Genomic DNA, 17,225 nt, shown 5'->3' with positions numbered 1-17,225 from the left:
ATGGTAACATAGAGACAGTTCAATACAACAGGGTATATTCAGTGGCACTGTGCTGCACAAAAAATCAAACAACCAGTATAAATTTTGCAACAACAAACTCAGAGTTCAGGAACGCATCAGAGAACTGAAGGCTTATCACGGTTCAAAGGCACAAATCTAAATAAAATAAACACGATCAAATCTAACATTCCTCCAGACAGTGTAGCATCTGATTTATGTTACTATACATTTACACTCAGTTATATATTATTATTGTCTTAATAGAATCGTTTGACATCTAACATTTAATAGCTGACAGTGTCTGAGCAGATGTGTCAACAGTTAACAATACAGTGGTTCTACAGTACTCCCACTTGCATCCATTTCAGATGGATGTTGTTTCTACGGAGCCAAGCTTGGTGGTGTCGATATTGAGCCCAGTGAAACTCCAGGGAACAGTGTACCACTTCTGACAAAAGTGAGCTGGCAAATATGGAAACCAAAGTGGAAAATAAGTCCACACTGTCCTCCACTTTCTATGTTGAGCCAGGTTGTGTGCACTTTTCTTTTTGCAGCCCTTTATCAACGGTGTAATCTTTGTGCCTCAATCAGGAGCATGAAGGGATAATTTGAGCACGGAAGATGACATTTTTTTTAACATTTAATTTGTGAAAAAAAAAAAAAAAGCACTCTGTGCTCAATAAATGTATTTGTTAATATCTATATAAGTGTACAGTAATAAGTCTCACTCTGGCACACATTTGCTCTCTAAATCCCTGCTCTGCGGACACTCAAACCCTTGGACATTGTCACTGTGTCTATCTTGATCTCTGAGCATCTCTGCTCAAATTTGCCTTGCTCAACCTGACACAGTGTTACAGCCACAATTTAAACAAATCAAAAAATTGGAGTAGGTCATTTCTGTTGGGCTGCTTTGTCTCCGATCCGATTGCTAGTAGGATTAGCGGTGACTAGGGAAGTAGGGAAGCACTGGGGAAATGGTAGGGTCACCAAACCCACACTAAAGTTGTTTATACAGTTTTGTTACTCATTTAGTTTTATCAACCACTGTTAAATTAGTCTTTACCTAGTTATCTTGGTAGGTAGCTACTGTAGCTGACAGTTGCCAGATAAGCAGTAACTAACTAAGCTAGCTGGCTAACTTGATGATTGCCAGCTACTCAGCCAAGGCATGACAATCAGTTCCTTTGAAAAAAGTACTACTAAATGTTTTAACTCAGTGGCACAAGCACTTGTAAAAAATGTAAAGCGTAAAACCCTTAGTTGGGAGTAATATTAATGTAGCTAGCTAACTTACTAAATATTACTAATGACCTAATAGCAGGCTTTTAAAATGAGATGTAGAAACACAATCATTTCTTAGATATAGATTTTTATCCCCTCTTACTCATTTACCATTGTAATTCTGTGCTCTGCCAGATAAACAGTATCTAACTAAGCTAGCTGTCTTATTTGATGATTCCATGTAGCCAAGGCATAATCAATAATGTAGTTCCTTTTTAAAAAACTGAATGCCAACTGTGCCTCTAAATTAAAAAAAATCTAAATCTAAGATACAATTTTGTTGGACAGTTTGTTACATCTCATTTTAAAAGCATGCTATTAGTTCATAGTAATAATAGTTCATAATAATAATTTTTAAATTTTTAAGCTTGCAATATACACCAATCAGGCACAACAGTAGAACCACCTGCCTAATACTGGTTGGATCCCCCTCGCCCCCCCAAAACAGCTCTAACCCGTCAAGGCATGGACTTCTGAAGACCTCTAAAGGTATCCTGTTGCATCAGGCACCAAAGCATTAGCATCAGATCCTTTAAGTCCTGTAAGTTGTGAGGTGGGGCCTAGATGGATCGGACTTGTTTTTCCAGCACATCCCACAGATGCTCAATCGGAGGGAGAACTCTCTGGGCACTCTGACCGGTCTGTGGCTACGCAGCCTCATATGCAGCAAGGTGTGATACACTGTGTTGTGACAGCTTACTATCATAGCCAGCATTAAGGTTTTCAGCAATTTGTGCTACCATAGCTCTTGTATGGGATTAGACCAGATGGGCTAACATTTGCTCCCAACACTTATCAATGAGCCTTGGGTGACCAGGACCCTGTCACCGCTTCACCGGTTGTCCGTCCTTACACCACTTTTGATAGGTACTGACAACCGCATGAATACCCCACAGGATCTGCCGTTTTGGAGACGTCCTTGTCAAAGTCGCTCAGGTCCTTATGCTTGCCCATTTTTCCTGCTTCCAACACATCAACTTCAAAACAGACTTTTCCCCTGCTGCCTAATGTATCCCACGTCTTAACAGGAGCCATTTGTAACGAGGTAGTCAATGTTTACTTCACCTGTCACTGCTTTTAATGTTGTGGGTGATGAGTGTCAATATTACACTCAGCTCAGGGTTCCCTGCTTGCATTTTTTACGAACATGTGTGCTACTGAGTTAAAACATTTATGGGCACTTTTTTTTCAAAGCAACTGATTGTCATGCCTTGGCTGAGTAGCTGGCATTCATCAAGTTAGCCAACTAATTTAGCTAGCTACTGCTTACCTGGAAACTATCTGTCAGCTACAGTAGCTACCTACAAAACCTAAAAAAGCTTGGTAGAGACTAACTTGCAAGCATTGTTTTAGAAAGTTTCATAAAACTAGTTTTGCTGTAACCAAAATGGTATTAAGTACTTTCATGTAGCTGTGTTACCCTACTTATCATTTTCCCAGTGCTTCCCTACTTCCCTCTCTCAGATTGGCTGTAATCAACTATCCTGATAGCAATCTGACTGGCGACAACACAGCTAACCAGAAATGACCAAGTCCATTTTTTGGACAGGCTAAAATTGTGCCACGAATGTTAAAGTGTGTTCAGACAGAAATTGAAGTTTCACTCGCATGACTCCGACCATTGGACTCTGTATTGATTCACCCCAACCACCCAGTGTGCCAACTGCATGTAAGCTGTAAGCCAGCTAGCAACAGACTGTGTCTGTGGGTGTAACTGTGTGTTTTTGTTCAGCTCAGCGTCTGACTGAACTCTTGAGAAAGTTCTTTCTGTTATTTCCCACCAGACTGTCTCCTTTTTCCTCTCATCTCTTGACAGAGGCAGATTCATAATGTGCTGGGTTATGTGCAAATTGGATGGAATTAGAGAGCAAATTAGTAAAACTGAGTGAGAGGTCATTACTGTGCACTTGGATAATAGTGAATAAAAAAATACATTTATTGAGCACAGAGGAGATTTGTGTTTGCTCAAATTAAATTATTCTCTGCATTATCATTTGTCTACAAAGTAGAATGTATTTGCTTAAAAAAAATATTTTTCTGTGCTCAAAATGTGCCACAGTACAATCAGTACCAAGGCACAAATAGAATGCCATACTTGCATCATACTTCCTCATCTTCCTTCTTGAAGGAAGCCCATTGGACTTTGCAATGTGTTTCAGCCACTTGCACATAGGGAACAGTACATTCATGTTGTACCGGAACACATATCGGTCTCAAATTCCAGTCACATTTGAGTTGACCATCAGAATCAGTCTGAAAGTCAGAGCCAAGAAGCCAGTCCCCAGCAGGTCACCCAGAGCTGTTAGGTAGGGGATGGAGAAATTGTCTGGATCCAGTCCCCTTTGCCACAGCCAGTGCACCATCAGCCTGGTCACGTAAAGCAAAATCACCACCTGCATAATGACAGTAGTTGGATTCAAAGTTGAGAATATCTCAGATTGGTGGAAAAAGACTGTAAAAAAAAAAAAAAAAAAAAAGTCAATTTTTATTAAGTCTTGTAAGAGTAAACAGTTTTGTTTTTTCTTCTGGCAGTATGAGTGACAAAACTTTTATCGGGTTATTTGACCTGAAGCAGAGCTGCAGAAAGGTAGCAGATGATGAAGGTGGGTGTCATGGCGGTATGGCCTCCTTGCAGGAGGTGGATGGTGTACAGGAAGAGGAGGTGGCCCGGGACTACTAGGATGACCAGGACTCTGGCTGATTTAGAGTTCACATCTGGGTGAACACAGAACAAGTAGTAACAACATGGGCATACTACTGTGTTCAGTGTCAACTTCTAAAAATATATTCTTATGTTTCTTAGAAACATCGGGACTTTTGCTGTGTGCTGGTTTCTGTTCAGGGAAGTTATGTGTAGCATTTTCAATCATGAATGCTTTTAATTTCAAATGAACTGTGATACTCTAGTTGAAGATCCCATGAATAACCAAAACTATGGTAGAGCTGATTGATGCATTAATCTAGAACCAATGGCATTATTAAATGAACAACATTTCCCATAAACTTGGTTTAGTTCTGGTCCAAACAAGACTTGTTATAAAGGAATAGTCAGCTTGGGAAATATGCTTAGCCTATTCACTTTGTTAAAAGAGTCATACCAGGCCTGTATGTAGCTGGCACCAGCAGCAAGTTATCTTAATTAACATATGCTTATCACTTCCTCTAACCCTCACAAATTTCCACGCCATATCTTGTTTTCAAATTGGCATTTTTACACCTTGGGTTTCGCACAGATTAGACTAACTAACAAACTGTTACCTTTGGAAACAGCCAAGCTTGCTGTTTCCCCGTTTCTAGTTTTTATTCTTAGCAAAGATAAATCGCTGCAGGCTGTAGCTCATATTTACTGCACAGAGGTGAGAGTAGTATTGATCTTCTCATCTAACTGTTAGTATTTAGCATAGCATATTTCCCAAAATGTCAAACTATTCATTTAAGGTCCTTTCTCCTAATATTTAACAAAGAAGAAGCATGTTGGAAGTGACTTTGCCATTTTTTTCAATCCTTGACCTGACAGCCTCAGCTATTGCAAGAAGCTTTGACGGCTTCATCTCCATTTTGTCTAGAGGAACCACATCCTTGTTTTTATGCCATTAGCAATGGAAACAAGACTGTAAACAGTAAATGCAACCTACCACAAAACCCGTATAATTAGCTGAAACAGACTCAAAAGTGCAGTAGATTTACATACAGTCACTGTTGCCAACTATGTTTAATGTAAAGTAGCTAAAGACTGCTAAAAAAGTTATTAAATGCTGCTAGATTGCGTTGTTACTTTGCATATCAATTGCATGACAACATATCTATTTACATATAAGGTTTAAAAAAATGAAAGTCAAGCTCAAATTCACTGACACTTATTAGCTTTATCATCAGCTTCTTTGATCTTTCAAGCTGCTATTATCTCAGCAATATGAATAACAACCTCTAATTTCAAAATCTTTTGTGAAGGTTGTTGTATAGACTGTGGACCTTAAGTAACATGAATAGAGACGATCCAGACACGAATAAATTTGCTCTTGTAACGGTTGGAAAATTAAAATAAATTAAAATAAATGAATCAGAACAAAAACATCATTTCTGAAGAAGAGCTACAGTTGTGCATAAAAATCAAATCATGTATTTGTTTCTACATCTCACCTGAGGAGCAGAAGGTAGCAAAGGGTCCAGGACAGTTCACATTCATCTTAAATGGAAGAGCTCCAGGAACACCCCAGTAGTGGAGGTAGGTGGACATCCTACTGGCCTGGATGGCCACCAGATTTCCCCCTACACCTACATGGACAGAGAGAGGTACTGATGTAAGTAATACCAGTCTAGCAATGATCAGTTCTATAATAAACATTTAATCAAACTAGAAATAAGACAATACAATATGGAAAACAGCAGTGTGGAGAACAGCTTAATTGTCTGTTTAAAATGCCCCCACAATTTTATTTTTTATTTTTTATTTATTTATTTTTTTTGCCTTTCATCATGTTTTAATACTGGTAGTTTTATTTAGGTATTTGCCAATGTACAATTCTCGTAGTACAGTCATAGTGGACAAACCGCATCACCATCATCATTTCCAACAAACATGGAAAAACAGTTCACCATCCAAACAGTAATTTTGCTTGAAATCTAATCAGCAGTTACTCCTAACTCACAGGGTCCCACAGGACTTATTTCTTTGCATGTCTGGAAAAGGCAGTCTGGATTTTGGGCCATATTCATCATAGCATTACTCTCCCCTCAAGCTGATTTCACTGGGAGCAGAACAAAATCTCTTGGCTTGCAGAGCTTTAAAGCACATGGATCATTTGGACAAAACAGGAGGAGTGTTTCTGGTCAACAGGGCAGGAGGCGAGAGTGCTGAATTGGAATGCAAATGCACTTCCTGTACTGGGATGGCAATACATGCAAGAGTCTTTGGTAGCACTGAGGTTGGCAGAGATGCTGCGGAAACGGGGGCCAGTGAATGCATAGTTGGCATTCTGATCAGGTTCGTGGTTTATGTAAAGACCATTGTTACTGCTCTCTGCTTAGTATGCCGCTTTGTGCGCAACAAACTTCGGTCAGGGAAGATCTGGCCCTATGTGCCTCTCTGAGGTTCCTTTGACAGCGAGGAGACTGCTCAACTTCAGCAGCACTTTAATACCTCATGACTGATTAACCGATCATATCTGAAGCCCTTTAGAAGTCAAGCCAGTCAGGGTGTGGAGACACCGGGATGTATAAATAATGGGATTAGCTGCTGAGCATCTGCGTGCTTCAACAGTTTCCACGTGATATCAGTGGGCATGAGGCTTTTTCACTGATAATTAAGAAGCTAATTATGAAGCTTAATTATCATTCTTCAAAGATTAGGACTGTTGAAACACCATAACCCCAAATCCCAACTCTGCCCACTCCCTCAGGAAAACATGTCAGCGTTAATTTCTTTGCTTAGAGCTATTGGAAGAAAGGCCACGATTTATTTCAGCTTCAATTAAAGGGATAATATCCACAATAATATCTATTTGGTCAAAAGTCATCAAAGTAAAAATCCTAACCTCATCTCTTGAGCCCTCTCAAATGAACATTCTGTCGGAGAAAGTGTCAGCTGAGTACTGTGTCACATGCACTCCTGCAAAAATTCAGTTTAATGTCACGTAGTGGCAGAAGAAGTGTTAGATGTTTTGCTTAAGTAAAAGCAGTAATACCACAGTGTAAAAATAGGTTGGTTTCATTATTAATATGGAGAACCCTGCACACCCGTAGTCCACCCACAGAGCTGTTTTCACTTATGTAGCCTAATTAGTGTTATGCTTTATTGACGTCTCCCTCAACCCTCTGTTGAATTTGTTGTACCAAGTTGTCACTGGTGCGCAGGGTACATCTCCTTTCCCCCTCGCTGATCATTCCTTGCCCATTGATCCTCGCTTGACCTGGAAATCGTTCCAGTCCTGCATCATGAAGGACATGTCAAAGACGAGGAGGGTCAAAGAGCGAGGAGGGATCTCTGAGGAGCCATGAGCGAGGACACATGAGACCATCCTTCGTGGTAGACATTGAGCTGAACAAGACGATGAATAAACACTCCGCTGCGCTGATGTCATCAGAAGCAGACGTCGCCTGAGATGGTGGTTCAGAGGAAAGGGCGTCTAATTTCTCTAAACATGTTTCCCCATTTCCCCTCTCCTCAGCTCTTTTCCTTGGCATCTCTCCTCGCATTTTCAGTGAGAGGGACTAAGACGCAAGAAAAAGTTGCAAGTGAGGGAGATGTGGATGCAATTGAAGGAGCTGAGATGTACCCACAGAGTTTGGTTATACCCCGGCACAGCTCCTCCCAATTTACGCCAGATTAGAGGTCTCATCGGCCGGGTCAGTTGAAAACACGTGTGTGTGCAAAGCCTTCAATTTGTAAAGTAACCAGCAACTATAGCTGTCAGATAAATGTACTGATTTAGGTGATCCCCTGACTTGTCCTCTAGAGACACAAGCACGTTGTCTTGTCGGGTGAAATAACTACATATGTCAGCATTTACTAGACGGGTTGGCACAAAATGAACACTTAATAAAACACGATAACACTCTGTAATGTGCTATAATGCAAATAATGGCCATAAAGATTTTAAACTTAAAAGCAACTGAATGATTTGTATGTGTGTATAAAGAGATAATAAATGCTTTGTAACATACTGTAAAGGTGTCTTTATTTTATACCGTGGTACCAGTCAATCAATATCTGTTTTTTTTTGAAAATACATTCATAAAAGTGTGTTGAGTGTTTAATATAATACTTATAAATGCTGGGGGGTTAAAGCTAAATATTACCAGTAAGTCTGATGGGTGAGATTACTTTTGCATGGAGTACATTTCCTACTCACCATTGATGACTGGGGTGAACACTGCCATACCTTCAAAGTTTGGATTACTCACTGTCTTGTCCAGAATCAGACCACCAATACTGGGAAGAAGACGACGTACAGTGCGTGAGGCTCAGTGGGACACCTGGGTGAAATGCTGTAGCTATTAGACTCCTAAACTTGTCGGCTCACCTGCTGATGGACATGGCCAAAATGACAGGTTGCCAGCCTGACTTTAGGACCTCTCTGACCGGTGGAGAGCGACAGGCAATATTAACCCACGCTGGGATAAGCAGCAGCAAGAAACCACACGCCACAGGAGGCAGGTACCACATGTCTGGAGGACAACATAGCAGACAATAAATCAGTCAAACTGCATTTGCTTTTGAAGCTATTTGCTTTTGGAAGACTTTAAAGATGTCTTAGAGATTTACTGCTGCAGTTGGCAGACTTTTGCATGAATCAAATGTGGCCTTTGCTGCCCACTTCTGGCTGAAATACTCCATCACCACAATACTGCTGATTCGCAGTTCTGTGAATGTTGATCATCTTTTGTGCTTAATCTCTTTTCCAAAGACCCTTTTGTCTCAAAGCAACTGGTTTGAATCAGGTTTCAACCTCTTCAACCAACAAACTAGTGTCCCTACATGTCACAGGGGCAGAGAATGTACTGAAATTGACCTGTGGTGCTTCCCTGATGTGATGTGTGACATCTGACCTCTGTAACAGAAGAAGAGGCTGCTGACCCCAGCGAGCAAAGACAGGGTGATGAGATCTCCGAGGCTGGCAGCGATAGGCGTGGCCACGTTGTCCGGGTTGATTCCCACTCTCCTGGAGCCAATGATCACTGCCACCATCACCAGACCTAACGAAGCATAAGACGAAGCCTTGACTTAGACGACACAGAACAACACACTACGCGAAGAAACTCTCCTGCCCTCCATGTTGTATCCCGCGTATCTACTCTGCTCTGTATTGCTAGCCATTCATTTCTCTGCAGCGCTTTGTGACTTTGTCTGACCTAGAGTGAGCGCAGCAATGAAAGCAGTGGTGACGCTGCTGGCACACAGGATAGCAGCCTGGATAACATCCACTCTCCCCCTGGTCATACCCCCGAGACCCACTGCTGCAACCGCTGCCAAGAAGCCCACAACTGTGGCCTGGATCTGGGGATGGAGGACAGCACATAAGGGAATTTGTTTAGCAGTCTATACATCTCTCTATCTACAGTATTTATCTTGGTATCTATTTACCTACATGATATCAGTATATCCTTTCTAAGAAATGAGAAAAAGTTAGAAGACAATATTAACGTTCTTACAAGTAGACATATAAGACTGTGACACAGCCTATTTACTTTTTTTATCTGAACATTTGCTGTTTCAGTTCAGGTCAGTTTTGTCAGTTCAGGTTTGCTTTTAACCAGAGTCTGTATCGTATGTTATTCCACTTGCCATAACTAACCCATAAATCCATAGCTCCATAAATTCACATATCCATGTGTACTTATTGGTTGACAGGTGCCCTCTCTTAGTAGTAAGCTCAGTACTGTGTGCAAATATTGTGTATTGATGTCTGTATGTCCTCTTTATTAATATGCTTGAAGTGTGATTTATTGATATGCTATTGAGAAGTGTTATGAGTGGGTGTAATGCACTATTTGGGTGCTAAATTGGTCAAATAACTTTTATTTAGTATTGTGCACTAGAGAAACTAGCTGGCTAGCCGCTGTGCTAAAATAACTTTTCTAGTGTGCTGTGTTTGAGCTGACCGTGCTGAGTGGTGGTGAGTGAGGGTGTCACCTGAATGAGAGCCAGGTTACAGAATACCATCCTCCACTGCTGCTGAGCCTCATCCATCTGCCCTGTGTTGGCCTGTGGATGCAGACAGGTTTACGTAATCACATTTCTCAATCACATAGCATTGGGAATGGTTTTAAAGTTGTTCAAAACATTTTTTCCAGTGTTCGGGTGGAAATTTAATTCCCACTGGTTGCTTAAATAATACATGTTTTGGAAGTCCAGTCTCAGAACTACCCTGATAAATGTCCTGATTTGTGTACAGGCTGGATAGAAAAACAGACCAAATAAAAAACAATTGTTTCCATCCCTTTCTGAGTGCCTCTGTGTTCTGTACGTGTGTGAGTGTGTTTCCACTCACTGCTGTTGACAGTCTGGATGCCAATGTCATCTCCAGATTCCCCTTCAGCCCCACCAGGGCTGGCACCAAGATAAATACCTCCGAGACCTCCTTGAACACCTCCCAGTGCTGAAAAACACCGCAGTGGGCTTTTAAGACACGTTCTGTTCCCAGCGAGCTCGTCAAACATAGCCCACTGTTCATATCCATGACAGTGAAACACACAGCAGGAAATACTGTTATTTAGACCAGTATAACAATCTACATTTTTTTTCTTTAACAAAATTTCATTCTCACTACACTGCAAATATCAGTCTCGGTGTTGAAACACCGAGACAATTAATGAGGCTCTCGTAAAGGACTTTTAAACCTACTTTCTGACCGATGTGCTCATACACAAACGCTAGATTTTTCCTGCCTATTTAAAGCAGTTTTGGTAATTTCACATGAGATATTTTCGGCTGTGCATTTCTCACCGGTTGGAAGTGGATGGGACTGTAAAAAAGTGATATCACGCACTTCCCTGCCCCAAATATGAACTTAGTAACATCTGAAATAAATCGTAATGACAATGTGCGGTGGTTTGCTTATCTTCCCAGCACCCTTTCAACAATATTTGAGCTAACCACACCAACACAGTCCTGAATAGTTTTTTGAGTGTTAAACTCCCGATAAATAACATTTAAGGATGCTTTTTCAAACCTTTACTGCTTAGTTTGTCAAGATTCATTCATTTTACTGAGAAAAACAGGGGTTTTGAAAGAGAACTCCACTGATTTAGCATTGTACTCCTTTAGCATTGTTGGACTTCCGATGAAAAAAAAAAAGATCAGAATCAATACAGCAGAACCAGGGATATCGTCTTTTTTAATTAACACGTTCTTCTGTGTCAAAACCTGGCACCTACATTACCCACAAGGCAATTCTAACACCGACAGTTACAGTTGCTAATAGCAGCTAATTTAGCCGCAAGCGGAGACGCGGGGCGGGCTCCACATGGCCAATCGTGCTTCTCACAACCTCTGACATGCAGCAGTGAATTTAGAAATTCTGAACCATCTGACCTGTGAATTTCGATGGATATGATAAGTGCTTGTAGCTCCGCAAAGAGCGTCTCCCATGACACCTGATCTGCGGGCCCTTTTTGCTTCAACTAGTGGCCGGCTGACCTGCTGCATAATTCAGGCCGCCAGTCATGTCATGCTGTGTGAGATATTTATATGAGGTTACACAGGGAGAGAGCTATTAGGTGGCTCCATTCTATCTGCCTCAGTTTCTGATACTGCTGTCTGCCTCACCGTGCCCTGAATGTTGTGTGTTCAGGTACATTGTTAGATTAAAAAAATGTTTCGAGCCAAAGGCTGCTAGAGGAATTCCCTGGATGTCTATTTTGCCAAGGACCCCTCAAGAGATAGACATTCTCCTTCTGTAAACTACATTTTTGGGATGTTTTTTTCTATTGGATTCAGCAATAGAATATTCAATCATTTAATTTATCAAGTGCTTTCTGTCTGCAAGGATCATCCGTAGATGACAGATTATTTACATAAACATCACATTAATCCTTGTCTAAATCCCTCTGCCTTCCAGCGACTCACCAATACACCTCAATGATACATGAAAACAGGAACCCATGAAAAACAGTGGTGATCATGAAAAATCATAAAACATGACCAAGCTTAAGTTGTCATTCATAGCAGGTGTTTAGAATCATATAAACCTGTCTGGTATCTACTGTCTGTGTTTAAACAGCAAGACTCATGTAGAAATTTGTAATCTCATGTGCACAAACACTCTGGTGCACTTTTTCCATACTTGCACAATATCCATGAGTATCCCGGCTGCCACCATGCCCAGGCCAGACAGCAGGTATGGCAGCAGAACCTGGGCTGCGATGAACCACGAGCTCTCTGGCAGGAAGCCGTGGGCTGAGCGGGTCAGTTTGCACGTGAAGCCCCTCAGTTTCTTCCCCTGGAAACGCAGCTCCAGAGCCAGATGGGTCACCACCATGGCCGATCCCTGTTAACCCATCCCTGCCTGGAAAGCCCTGCTTGATGTGCTGGTTGAGAGGGACAGCTCTCAGATTTGTGCTGAATTAGTCACGCTGATCTGCGAAGGATTTAATGATCCATTTCGACCAAGGGAACGCTAACCAGGCAGAGAAAAATGTTCTCACTCCAGGCGCTTTCTTAAGTCACAGGTGATGGCTCTCTGCTGAAAACAGTTATTCTTAAAGTTGTTTTGCAAAAAAACTGCGACAAAGGACTCAAAAAGCTTGTTTTGCCCTTCACCTGCCACGCACGCACTGGCAGGTCAGCAACACAAAGTACTTTTGCAAATGGTAGACTAGTCGGAGGAAGCTGCTTTCATCCACTTGAATGGACACACACACATATTAAGACTCACGGACACACACAGGTCCACTTGACAGCAGGTCTGTGAAGCCTCTTCCAACACTCTCTTACTAACAGACCTCCCCACACACAGATACGTGCACTCACTACAGCCACACACACACACACACGCACACACACACTTTCTCTTCTCACGCCTCACTCTTCAGCAGGCGGACCGCCGAGGCAGAGCGCTGGAAGCTCAGTCTCTCGCGGGGCCTGAAGAAGGTCCAGGTCCTTTGGGACAGGGACATCCAGAAGGCCAGCAGCTTCTTCTCAGCCCTCCTGTGCTGCCGCTCCTTCTCCTCCTTCTCCCTCCACACTTCCTTCTCTTTCTCCTCACCACTGTCCTGATGCCCTGTCTGAGCGTGACCAATCTGGAGCCCCTTCCTCATTTTGACAAGGGGACCACCAGGACGTCGTCCTGGCTGCGAGCTGTGCGAAGGGACACAGATAGACAGTGGGACGCCGGAGGCTTGACTGAAGAGGTACGGCAACTGTGGTGTCGCGGCCGGGGCTTTCCTCTGATTCCAGACGGATAGATGAGTCGTGACGACACACTGTGCTGGAGGGAGGGACGAGACCGACTGTGTGTGTGTGTATGAGAGGGGATGGTGCTGCAGATGTCTCTGTATGAGCCTGCTGACCAGACTGTATCAGGACTGTTCTTTTTCAGTTTCCTTTTTCCTCCTGGTTTCTTTTTAGATCACTTCAGAGGATACTGCAGTTGTGCTCTCCCCCTCTTTGATAGCTCCTCCTTTCCCTGCTCCTCGATGTCCTCACTATGAGTGGGTGACGCACTCTGAGCAGCAGCAGGTGCTGTACCTGTCACCAACACGTGGTGCTGCTGCTGCCTGTAGAGGACACAGTTTTTCCTACTTGACTGGGAGAAACACAGGCTGCCACTAACTTGCATCCCCTTGAGTGTCAGAGTTCATTATGTTACTCATTTGCCTGTTTTTGATCTTTCTGTTTTTCTTACATCCTTAGCTATTCCATATTGCATCAATATTTGCCTGGCACAGTGTATGGCCTATAGCCTCTACGTACACCTAAACTGCTGCTTGTAACAGAAAGATAGAAATAAGACAAGTTTTTTCTAGTTTTTCGCCTCTCTTTGCTCCTTTATTCATATTATATAATGCAAACACGTGGAGGAACATAAGCTTGTACATAATGCTTGGTTAAACCATGTCCTCATACACACACTCACACACACGTACAGTGACTCAGCTGAAAAGTGTCCTTGAGACATGGCTTAGACTGGGTGCTCTGCTGTCTGCAGCTCCCCCCTTTGACTAATGGCTGTAATTTGGATTAGCTCAGTGGAATAACAGGAGTTTTTCTCTCATCTTTTCGAGGATCACCCAGTGTCATATTTTGGGAAACTGGCGGTAAAAAAAAACACAGCAGCAGGAAGGGGAGAATGAAAGGAGATGACATGCCTCAAAGCTTGGAGGCAGAATCTGACCTCAAGCCAAACTGTTTGACCACAGTCAAGCAGTATGCACTAGTGAGGCAACCTCCCTAACAGCTTTTTTCTAATTCCTGTGTGTCAGTGATGTGTCTCTACAGCTCTATTGGCTAAGTACGTGGTGAATTAGATATTAAAAAAAAGGAAGGGGGACTTGTCTTTCGATTCAAGTTCCTTGCTTTCTGTCCAAATTACTACCTAATGTTTCATCAGATTTAATGGAGCCCAAAAATGTTAATATTGAAAAAAATAAATACGTAATTATTAAAAATGAAGTCATACGGATAAACTGTGTAAAGTATATAAATGAAACATTAAAAAGTGAAATAATTTAAGTAACTGGCCCTCCTCTCTATGTGTCATCAAATTGACCACACGGCACCTGACATAGACGTGAATGAGCTTCTAACTTTCTCTCTGAGTGATCATTTTGCAAGTAAATGTAGCTGAAAGCACAGCTGTTGTCTTTAACTAATGTATATGGGGATTTTCTCAGATGAGGTAAAATCAGGATTTTAGCTGCAGAGCAGCAGCTTGGAAATGGCTTTGGATGCAACTGCTGGTTGACATGTAGCCTTAATGGGCCGTGTTTCAGTCACTATTTCATACTTGTTCCGCTGTCTGACCAGAGAAATGAGAACAGCCTTACTGGGAATTCAGCTGTATTATAGTATCTATCCAGAATTACCCTGTTAGCTCCAGCAACTGTCTAGCTGCTGCTGTAAATAATCACAGTACACAAACACAAAAACTGAAATCTCCTTTATCTAGTTAGCTCAACAAGGTTGCACGTGCTATCTAAAAAAAGTTTTCTAGCTTCCGACTAGACCGCCACCAATAACGACTTTACATTGGGATGATGTCACAAAGATATAATTCGTTTTTGTAGGGTCTCTGATGGTGGTCTATGGGAAGAATGCTTTTTGGGCAGCAGGGGATTTTTTTTCCGTTGCAATACCACAAGTGGCCACTGGGACAAATTGGTTGAAGGGCTGATTGGCGACAACGTATCCAGTTCTCTTTATATATTCCCGTGCTTAAAAGCTAAATAGGATTAATGTTAGTAACTGTGTCTATTTATATGGTAAAAGTGGCATTATGACATATAATGTTGTTATGAAATATGACATTATTAAACAAAAACAGACTTTTGAAAAAGGGAATTTTGAAATAAAAGTATTTTGAAATAAAAATGATATCCAATAAAACTCAAAGACATACTGTAGCGTTAGATTTGAAACTTTGGTTATTAGATAACAAGATGGAAGGTTTCCATAACAAGTTAACTACCTAGGCCTAAATTCACAACTATATAATCTGCCAATATGTCCCCTTATTTTTATAACTGCCATATGACATTGTTTCCCAGTTTATGCATAGGTGCATACTACACTTAAATTTATGTGAAGCTGTACCTTATTGCCAAGACTTGTTTATTTGTTCAGATGGGGCAAGGTCACTTTACAGACCCACTAGGTCACTGGGACCTCCAAACCCACACCACCATAGTTCAGTCCGTTAACCTCAGAGAGACGTGAGAGTCACAGAGACAGAGACATTAATTGACAGATGTGGTTACCGTGTCAGTCGTCCTTCCAAAGGGAATCATTATCTGATCGTATTTCAGTTATTACAAGCTGTGTCCTAGTTAGACTTTCAGGAAATAAACTAAGAAGAACTCTTTCTCACTGCATCAGTTACTAAATGCACTGAGATTAAGGTAATAAAATGGTTCAATCAAAGATGTTCATGTTTTTGCCTTTGCATGTGAATCAATTACTTTGGACCTGACCTACTGTAGTTTGAACTACGTATCATCTGTTCTTGCATTACAGAGCTGTCTGATTCAACACCAGCCGGTGTGTCACTGACCTGCACCTGGTCCAGCAGCATGCCGGCTGTCACCATGCCAAGCCCGGCCAGCAGGTATGAAGGCAGCACCTGGAGGCAGATCCCCCTGGATGACTCTCTGGAGGAAATGGGGAGCTTCTCCTCCTCCATCTTGTCAGGACAGCTCCTGCTGCTGAGATTCATGTCTTGTCTGCCGAGCTGCAAACCAAACTGCTGCCAACCAGAAGAGCCCGATACTGTTTGTTTTTCAATCTGTCAACCTGTCATCAAGCACTGTGCCTATGCCTGTGACAAATGCTGTTATCTCTGTTATACAGATGATTATTGATGACAGTTCAGTTAGTTAATTTTAAGTAATTCCAGTAGCCTAAAACTACTCCTGCAGTGCACTACCAACACAATTGTCTAATCTACCACTAATGTTAAGAAAGTGGCGGTTGTTATGATGTCCAGAAAAGTCAGTTATTGTGTGTAAAGTCAACCTCAACCGTTAAGGTTGACATAAAGTCAATCTTAATGGTTTATATCAGAGACAGAAAACATATAATAATAGCCTGTAATAATTTAGTCATTTCACTAATGACCTGTTATGTTCTTATACATAGAAATGTATAATAAAAACAAAAACAAAAAACATGATGTCCAGCTGGAACTGTAGCAGGCTCTTGTCCATCCATCTGTCCACTCCTTTACCTCCTCATCACTCCTGTTGTCATCCTCTTTCACTCGCACTCATTTCTGCATTATCTCCACATTCTTCTTCTCTGTTACTACATTTCTGATTTCCATCCTCTCTCAGAGGCTCTGTCTTCTTCCCTCTCTCCCTCTGAGCTGTCCTATCTCTGCTCTCCTCCATTTTTCCATTTTCTTTCCCCTGACAAGTCTCAGCTGGACCACATGGCTGTTTTAAAAGAATATTTAGGTTAAACTCCACTTTTTACATAGTCGAAATACGTGATAAATGAGCTACAATCAAACAAAAATAAAAGTGAGCAACACACTACTCAGTGCCTACGTTGTAATAATCCCAGTCTGCCAGTCTAGGATGCAGCTTGTTTTGTATCCACCTGAAAAGACAACACATAGCCACACATAGCCCATATCAGCCAGCCCTGGCTCACTTTTATTGTAGAGAGATTGCCTGAGTCATGTCGGGCGACTGCAAAGTTTGTCTGCTAAGCACTTCAACGAGCAGGTTTGAGAAGAAAGTTGCCTTCAATAGACCCTGATAATCCTGATATTATTCTTCCAGCT

General features: G+C 41.8%; 1 protein-coding gene across 1 annotated transcript; it reads right to left on the bottom strand.

Moving 5' to 3' along the window:
* Positions 1 to 2,528: 2,528 nt before the first annotated feature.
* LOC120806929 (solute carrier family 41 member 1-like) lies at positions 2,529 to 12,598 on the bottom strand. Its single transcript, XM_040158470.1, has 10 exons — positions 12,069 to 12,598; positions 10,275 to 10,382; positions 9,917 to 9,988; positions 9,136 to 9,280; positions 8,833 to 8,979; positions 8,307 to 8,451; positions 8,136 to 8,215; positions 5,425 to 5,559; positions 3,851 to 3,999; positions 2,529 to 3,677 (listed from the first exon to the last, which is right to left on the bottom strand). Exons 1-10 carry the CDS (start codon positions 12,261 to 12,263, stop codon positions 3,498 to 3,500), a joined length of 1,356 nt encoding a protein of 451 aa, XP_040014404.1. The 5' UTR covers positions 12,264 to 12,598; the 3' UTR covers positions 2,529 to 3,497.
* Between the last annotated feature and the right edge of the window lie 4,627 nt (positions 12,599 to 17,225).

This window comes from Xiphias gladius, chromosome 21 (assembly GCF_016859285.1).
Source record: "Xiphias gladius isolate SHS-SW01 ecotype Sanya breed wild chromosome 21, ASM1685928v1, whole genome shotgun sequence".
Classification (NCBI taxonomy): Eukaryota; Metazoa; Chordata; class Actinopteri; order Istiophoriformes; family Xiphiidae; genus Xiphias; species Xiphias gladius.
Note: the sequence above shows the minus strand (reverse complement) of the source record. Positions and strands in the feature narration are given on the sequence as shown.